This window comes from Nestor notabilis, unplaced genomic scaffold (assembly GCF_000696875.1).
Source record: "Nestor notabilis isolate BGI_N333 unplaced genomic scaffold, ASM69687v1 scaffold2680, whole genome shotgun sequence".
Taxonomy (NCBI): domain Eukaryota; kingdom Metazoa; phylum Chordata; class Aves; order Psittaciformes; family Psittacidae; genus Nestor; species Nestor notabilis.
This window is the reverse complement of record NW_009912272.1, coordinates 46,883-55,243: the sequence shown is the minus strand read 5'-3', so window position 1 is coordinate 55,243 and position 8,361 is coordinate 46,883. Positions and strand designations below refer to the sequence as shown.

Genomic DNA, 8,361 nt, shown 5'->3' with positions numbered 1-8,361 from the left:
TAGGGAAATCATTGATTTATTCCACCCTACCCTCCACCTGAGTCATTCCAGTTCACCTTTAATAACTCATGCCAGGACAGTTTTCCAAGGCATTTCAGGAACAGTGCATGCCAATCATTACAGCCCTTATGCCTCACACAGAAAATGAGGGAGGAAGAGCAGAATATGTGTTACTTTGCCTCAGGGGTATTAAAGACTAGCATCTGGAAATCACGTGCAGCCTTGGAGTGGTTGGCACACAGTACTTTGTACTCCTTAGCTGCTGGGCCGGCCCAAGGACATAGGTAATATACCACATGCTGACTAACACTAAAGGAGGACTCTATGTTTCAATGACTAAAATAACTCTTTATTAAAAAACTCATTTCCCAAAAAGCTGTTGTATTAGATAACCTTCCAGCCATAAGCATACTGAACACTTCTACAGACTCATCCCTTTTATAACCTTGGTTTTTCTTGCCAAGTGCCATACTGTATTACACAAAACACAAGCAGTTTTCATTTTGAACACCAACAAATATGGGGTTCTGCGACATGAACAAACCAGAGCTGGGCAAAATACTGACATCTGTAAAACCTGAGGACTTCAAGAACAGTTAAGCCATAATGAATGGGAATTGTCCCACATCTTTCACTTTATAATGCACACCATCCTCTTATCTATTATTGTAGCTTCTGAAAGATGAGATGGATGGGGGGAAGAGGAAAGGATCAAACTGAAGGAGAAGTCACTTCAAGCTAAATTCATAAGTGAACCTTACCACTAGGACATCATTGGTAATTAAGTGCTCTGGAGGGCCAGGACTGAAAAGACAGAATCAGAAAACAGACAGAAGCCGTGTGAGTATCTGGTATTTTTTTAAATAGTAGTTTTATGACCTTTCCTGCTTAAAATTGAATATAGTTATGTTAGCATCACTATTTGTTTTCTAAAAGGCATGATACATGATCACTTGCTAAGCACATGAACCAAAATGTAGTAGCCAAACAAGAAGAAAGGCAGGAGAGCACATAAAAATACCAATGCTTAAAACTATATGCTAACATACAGCAGAACAAAGACGTACTGGTCTATGTGGAATCATGTCCTACTAGTAACAAATGACCATATGACTTGCAGAAAGCAAAGACTACTATTAATGCATTCTGTAAATAATTATTAGGAAAGACATTTCTGACTGTTCCAGATTATAAGTTACAACTGATTACAAATGAACAGCAAATAAGAATTAGCTCTCACTGAGCTATATGTATGACTGGAAAACACAGAGGTAAGTAATAGAAGGTCTTGTCCCAGACATTTTACTTTGTAAGACCTAGGTCAGTCACTGAATGGATGTAGTTATTTAATACTATGAGAATCTATAGAGTCTACTAACAGCATCTCTCATTCAGGTCAATACTCCCAACTGTTACACACATTAATAACAGCTTTCATAAATCTTAAAGGACCAATAAAGTTATGTAGTATGTAACCTTTGACTTTCTGCAAAGTCTGGGGTATTTTACCAAACATCACTTCCAGCCTTAAAACTTCTATTTCAGCTATAAAATGTATATGAATGTAAACAACTAGGTTTGGCTTCCAAGGGGTGGAGAATCCCCACATGCCCTATAACTTGAATGGTGGAGGATGTTCCTCTTATTTCTACTCTGAATCTGCTCAGTCCAGTTGCCAAGCACTGCATCTCATTCTGTCCTTTCAATATACCTGGTTGTGATTGCTTCCACATTTGCAGGAGATACTTATACCATCTCTTAAAGCATCTCTCATAGACAAATTAAATAGATACTCCTGAGCTTCACTGCAGGAGAAATTAACCAAGAACAGCAATGATTTTCTTTTTCAGCTTTTCCATGTTTTAGAATAAAAGCCATATTTACAGTTCATTCTTCTAACCATGCAGTTAATCAGTTTTGACTGGACTATATTCCCTTTTTTTTGGTAGTGCTAAGCTCAGATATGCCAGAATGTGTAGTTAAGAGTTGATGGTTTTTCAGCCAAGCTAGTGATGGTATTTAGAAGAGAGATAAAGTTAATCTTATGAGATTTGTACTCCTCTGGACAACGCTGATTACCAGTTTGTGGCAGATGGTCTTAATTTTATATTTATTGCTTCTAACTAAGCTATAGCCTAATAGGTGACTTTTTTAATACTGTCGACCTAACTCGGTATATACATCATGATAATAATACAACTTTTCTGGTCTTTTAGAAACACCACAGTGTTCAAGGCATGTTCAATTAACAACTTGAAGAGCACCTGTTAAGTTTTACATGCACCTTGTGTCCAAGTTATCACATTGTGCCAATGTTACTACATTATTTCCATGATCAGGGTGCACATGTCTAACAGAAAGCAAGATGTGTATTAAATACACCGAAAGGCAGGACTAGCAGGGGAACTTCAGGTAAAGAAGTTTGAAACTAACTTCAGCTCACTCCTGGGAGGAAAAGCCGGAAGAAGTCCCTCTTTCTCTAAGATACTATTAGTCCCTGACAGATCTATACCTCTTCGGCTCTGGAATTTTACTCACATTCTTTCCATCCAGAATTCCACTTCCAGACTTTCCCATTTCCTAGTACATGTTTCTTTCTAAAAAGAAAAGAGTAAAATAAATATGGATTTTTGGAGGCTACAAGGATTTGGCAGTACAGACACACCTAAAAAGCACTTCCATGGCTGACATCCATTCTGCTAATGTTACCAAAAAAAAGCTGTGTATTACCTCCTTCCAAAGCTGAGACTGCAATGGAAACCACATGCTTGCAAAAGGCACATAAGATCAATATTCTCCCACTGTGGGATGTGCAGAACTATACATATTTCCAAAGATAAAATCGCAAGGGAAAGCTTGACTGAAACAGAAATATAATGGTTTACTGTAAACATGATGTGCCCGGGAGAAAGGTGTTAAAGCTCAGCAACAACAGTGACTAAGGCCAGTGTCATTTCCATGTACAGAGCATGGAATCCAGCAGAGATGAAGCTGGCAAGAGTACTCTGGACTGAGGTGGTTACTGAATCATTAGATTTCCCAGTGACTCACCCGCTGACTGAGAAGTGCATGGCACCAGTCTGCAGGGTACAAGGAATATCCGTGTTAACAGCTTTCAGCATTTGAAGTAGCTGTTCTTTTGGATATGGACTATTTCCTCCTGCAATGAGCATGTAGCAAAATCTCAGCCACAGCTCAGACAAGCCCAGGAGTTGTCACAGAGCTTTGTTCTCTGGACAATTCTCTTTCATGGGCTCCTACAGAAGATGTTAGCAGAACAGGTGTGCCTTTACCATGGGCTAGAGAAATCTGGATCACTTAGAAGGAAACCCAGCAAGATCACCCACAGGAGAAGCCTGAAAGAACCATTTAAATCAAGTGCTGAGTGCATTGTCACATGTCTTAAAGTTGTCTTAAGGAGGAAATGTCCTCTAAGCATGGCAAAAGTTGAACAAAGACAAAAGGTAAGGTAAGGTTGGACTACTTACAAATGCTCTCTGTTAACACGTTTTGCCCTCACAGAGATGGTGGCACGAAAGAGAAGCTAGTCATTTTTTGAATATGTGAAAAGAGACTAATGAAATCACAAAAATTCAGCACAATTACATCTGTTTTGATGAAATGGTGACAATGGTATATAAAGATATCTGTTTAGGAAGACCCAAACACCACTTAACATAGAAGCCAACGTGGACAATGAGGTCTATGCCAGTCTCTCCCTGTATTTTCATAGATTCATAGAAACATAGAATGGTTTGGGTTGGAATGGACCTTAAAGCTCATCCAGTCCCAACCCCCTGCCACGGGCAGGGACACCTTCCACTAGATCAGGTTGCTCCAAGCCCCGTCCAAACTGTCCTTGAACACTGCCAGGGATGGGGCAGCCACAGCTTCTCTGGGCACCCTGTGCCAGCGCCTCAGCACCCTCACAGGGAAGAACTTCTTCCTAATATCTAATCTAAATCTACCCTCTGTCAGTTTAAAGCCAATACCCCTTCTCTTATCACTACTTGCTCTTATAAAAAGTCTCTCTCCAGTGTTCTTGTAGGCCCCCTTAAGGTACTGTAGGAAAGATGCTATAACATCTGAGTCCTTACCTCTGATTTCAAAGCAAATGTCTCACGGACTGTCTCCCCTGGTCTGATTCTAGCAACATTAAAAAGAACTGTGAACTGCGTGTCATCTTTGCTGAGTGGATCTTCGTCACACACTGCCAATTCTAAGACATTCTGGTAGTAGGAAAGAGTAAATAAGAACTTTTATTAAGGTGCTATCACACAGAAATAAAAAGGGGTTATAGACTTTTGCAGCTGCTTGACTTGCACAATGGTAAGAATAAAGAAACATATGCTTTCCTTCTGGAGTTTGCTAATGGGAAACAACCATCACTAAACCCAACCTTGGGAAACATCAGGAAACAGAAGACCTGTAACAGAGAGCTCACACTGTTCTGAGACAGAAAAGATGTCAGTGCCCTGCACCACACTAATAACCTGCTGAAAGAACACACCCCCAAAGGTCTTTTAACTACAGTGCTTAGGGTAGGGTTAAATTTGCTGTCTACACCACAGCTACTCTACCCTTCTCTTACAACCAGTGAAGGGAAAGTTCTTTTGAAATTAGCCATCCAAAATAGTCCAGATGAAGCATGCTGCAGCAGTGTTATCTCTCAGGTGACAACAAAGGGAATCTGAACTAGCTCAGAGGTAGGCATTTATATCACCAATGTCTGTAACTAGCTGTGAGGAGCACCATCACATATGTCTGTGGTTCTGTCCTAACCAGTCAGTTGCAAATCTTATTACACAAGCATTTTCTGAAGTTATTTAGCACAGTTGATTGACAGGGTGCCAACTGAGGATTCCCAGCTCTTCATAATAGTGACACTTCTATTTATTTACTACCTCGACTTCTCTCTGGATCCTAAAGTAGAAAGTCTCGTTCCAGACAGGATTGTCAGAATTCTTGATGGTTTTGGTCTGAAGCCTTCGATTTGAAGCAGACGGCAGCCACAAGCGCACGTAGCAGTCTGATGCAGTCACTGCAGCAGAGAAACATTATAAACCTGATGCCAATGTTAGAGATGAAAAGTGGAGCAACGCCATCATTCTGGAGACTAACAAATATTACTACTTTCTTTTAAATACATAAAGAGACCATCAGTTGGAAGCAACCAAGGAAAACCATCTAGTTCCTGGGTAAATAACTACAATTTGCAAATGTACACATGCACACATAAAGTACACTAAGAGCCATGTTTCCCATGTGAAGAGGAAGAGGTATAAAAGACCCCACTGACCATTCATCAGGCACATTCCTTATGATTCCAGTCAATGATGTTAAAAACTGAAACTTCAGCTAGTACCAAAAAGGGCTGTTAGGATGATTAGAAGAAAGAGAATGCGTATTACAGAGAAGATCAGGGAAGACTGGCTTGCTCAGTCTGGCAACATGCGGAGGGGACATGATGGCTGTCTAGAAGGGTTAGGTGCTAGAGAAGATCTGTCGCAGCTGAAGGCTGGTGTGGGCCCAGGAACATAAGGGCATGGGCAACTTGGAAATCTTCATCTCACTTCCAGCCTACATCTACTCCTTATGGTTAGTGCAGTGAGTCCCTCGAGCAGCCATCCTTTGGGAAAAGCCAGGGTGGGAATGCACATTTACTTTGTGAAGCTTGACAACGGTGTGAAAGGAAATCTCCAAGGTGATGTCTTTCAGAGCTGGAGTCTGGACTTGACTGATGATGTGTACTGCATCCCGAGATGCCTAAATACTTCAGACTGGTATCAAGCAGTGAATAACATTGCCCCGCAAGGTTTTGGCAGGAAAGTGGAACTGTCCCTTCAATAGAGTAGATAGAAGAGATCATTGAAACTCAGAAAAACAGGCGTTGTCCCACTAGCACCTTTCTAGTGTCCACCTCTGGACGTTGCTACATGGCATTTGCCACAGGAGTACAGGAAGTACTTCATCAGGCAGTTACTCAACTCCCTTTGGTCAGCCTTGCATTCAGGCTTGGCCAGTGCTGTGCTTGGTCCTGCACAGTGGGATGTGAAGGGTCTCAGCTGTAAAGTGACACTTTTTGGCTGAACGTCATTTTTCACTAGAATGGCAATACACAGGCCAGAGGTTTTAAGACTGTGAGAAAGAGCAACTCAAGGTCTTTGTCCTGGCTGAGGAACCCACAGGAGACCTGTGCAAAACTGGCAGCTGAATGGCTGTTCCCTAGTACACCTTGAGAAGGAGTCATAGGAGGCTGTGAGGGATAAGGAGTTGAAGAAAATTGAATACAAAGGTACACCAAGAAGTCCGGTTTTCCTGCATGTTCAAGCGTGTGTTTAGGGCTGGATCTTCAGATTCAGAAACTATCAATATAATTTAACATGACTGGTCATCTGAGAACAGCAAATACACTAAATGATACTGTACTTTGGAAGGCTTGAAATTCTCTAGTTTACCTTTGATTATTGTGTGTAATTGATACATTGCAATAAAAGGTCCTTAAATACATGGCCTCTGTGGCAAAATTCCAGTCCATTATATGATTTATACCAATTATGAACATCAAAATCAAACAACTCCAAGCAGATTTACAGATTGCAGTGTCCACACAAGGTCTACCTTCCCTTTTTGTCGCAGAAATTCATCTCAGAATCTTGGTTTTTACCAGTTCCCTAAGATGTCACTAGATATGTCCTCGAGCCTAATGATACCTCAGGCATTTAATCTAATTATAGCCTGTTGTTGTGCTTTATGTATGTTGCTTTTATACCTTCAAACTTAGGAACATTTCTCACTGCATAAACTCTGGAGGTGACTAAAAATACAATCAAAGCACAACTCACACAGGTCTCTTGATTTGATGTTCTTAGCTTGTATGATTCTTACAGAAAGCATGTGGATGGGGCAGAGCTTCATCTGCAGAGAAAACAAATGCAATTAGTTTTACCAGCTCAGAATACAAAAACAATATGTAATCACCCTATTCTCACACAACCTGAAGCACGAACAGCCATAGTGATGGGTGTACTGTTGAGTGTCCTGTGTCACAGTGTCCTGGGTTCAGCTACAGCAGTCATTTTTTCTCCTTCTTAGTAGCTGGTGCAGTGCTGTGTTTTTGACTTTCAGTCTGGGAACAATGCTGATAACACCGATGTTTTTAGTTGTTGCTCAGTAATGTTTACTCTGACCAAGGACTTTCTCAGTCTCATGCTCTGCCAGAGAGGAGGGGAAGCCAGGAGGAAGCAGAGACAGGACACCTGACCCAAACTGGCCAAAGGGGTATTCCATACCACAGCACGTCATGCCCAGTATATAAACTGGGGGGAGTTACCCGGAAGGCCCAGATCGCTGCTCGGGTCGGGCTGGGTATCGGTCGGCGGGTGGTGAGCGGTTGTGTCCTTTTCCCTTGTTATTCCTCTTATCATTATTATTGGTAGCAGTAGTGGTTTGTATTATACCTTAGTTACTGGAGAGCTGTTATCTCAACTCGTGGGAGTTACATTCCTCCAATTCTCCTCCCCATCCCTCCGGGAGCGGGGGGAGGAAGGAAAAGGGGGGGAGTGAGCGAGCGGCTGCGTGGTTCCAAGTTGCCGGCTGGGTTTAAACCACGACACACAGGAAGGTCAAAACTGGGCTTTTGGAGAACATTAGGAACTTGCAGCAGCCTCCTGGCTCCTGGTACAGCACTGACACTAGGTCAGGATGTGGTAGTTACCAAAGTGCTCTAAAAGCTTCTGACTTTGTATCCCAACTAGGACTAAATTTTCGGAACGCTTGTAAGAGGGCCAAGCTCACCAAAAGGCATCTAGAGAAACGCACCACTGACTCTGAGTGAACAGGCCATAGGCCCAGCAGAGACCCTTCAAATGATGAAAGACGTGCCCTGCTTTGGAGGCATAATATCACAGAATCCCACACCATCAGGTATCTTGTAAACACCAATGGGAATGGAATCCCTTCCCTTCTGGATATGGGATTTATTTCTATCATATGCAAGCTATCATTGTAATGCTTATTTCAAGTTAATTGTCCCTAACTATAACAAAGAATTAAGCTTCCTAACTAAGCTGGTCAGAAAATATTTGCCATTTTCAAAAGACGTTCTGATAAGCCTGAATGAACACACACATACAGACATGTGATAATACTGAAAGCAGAAAGATATTTTCTTCTTTTTTCAAATTAGAACATTTAAATTTCTTTTTAATTTTCTGTTGGTTTACATATTTTTTGCATATAAGTACAGCTTGTCAGCAATAATGAGCAATAATAACACACAGTGCTACTACTGCTAATAAATAAAAACAGGGCCACACCGTGTTGGAAGTGTTTCATTAGTTTGAATGGCAGCTTAAACTA

General features: G+C 41.4%; 1 protein-coding gene across 1 annotated transcript in view; it reads right to left on the bottom strand.

Moving 5' to 3' along the window:
* Nucleotides 1-8,361, bottom strand: part of LOC104408827 (cytosolic phospholipase A2 beta-like) — a gene marked incomplete at its 5' end in the record, with an annotated part of 70,550 nt that overhangs the window by 15,626 nt on the left and 46,563 nt on the right. Inside the window, 5 exons of the mRNA XM_010018553.1 lie at nucleotides 762-804; nucleotides 2,539-2,597; nucleotides 4,098-4,229; nucleotides 4,905-5,041; nucleotides 6,846-6,918. Of these exons, the coding sequence (XP_010016855.1) occupies nucleotides 762-804; nucleotides 2,539-2,597; nucleotides 4,098-4,229; nucleotides 4,905-5,041; nucleotides 6,846-6,918 (444 nt within the window). The remainder of the gene's footprint in view (nucleotides 1-761; nucleotides 805-2,538; nucleotides 2,598-4,097; nucleotides 4,230-4,904; nucleotides 5,042-6,845; nucleotides 6,919-8,361) is intronic.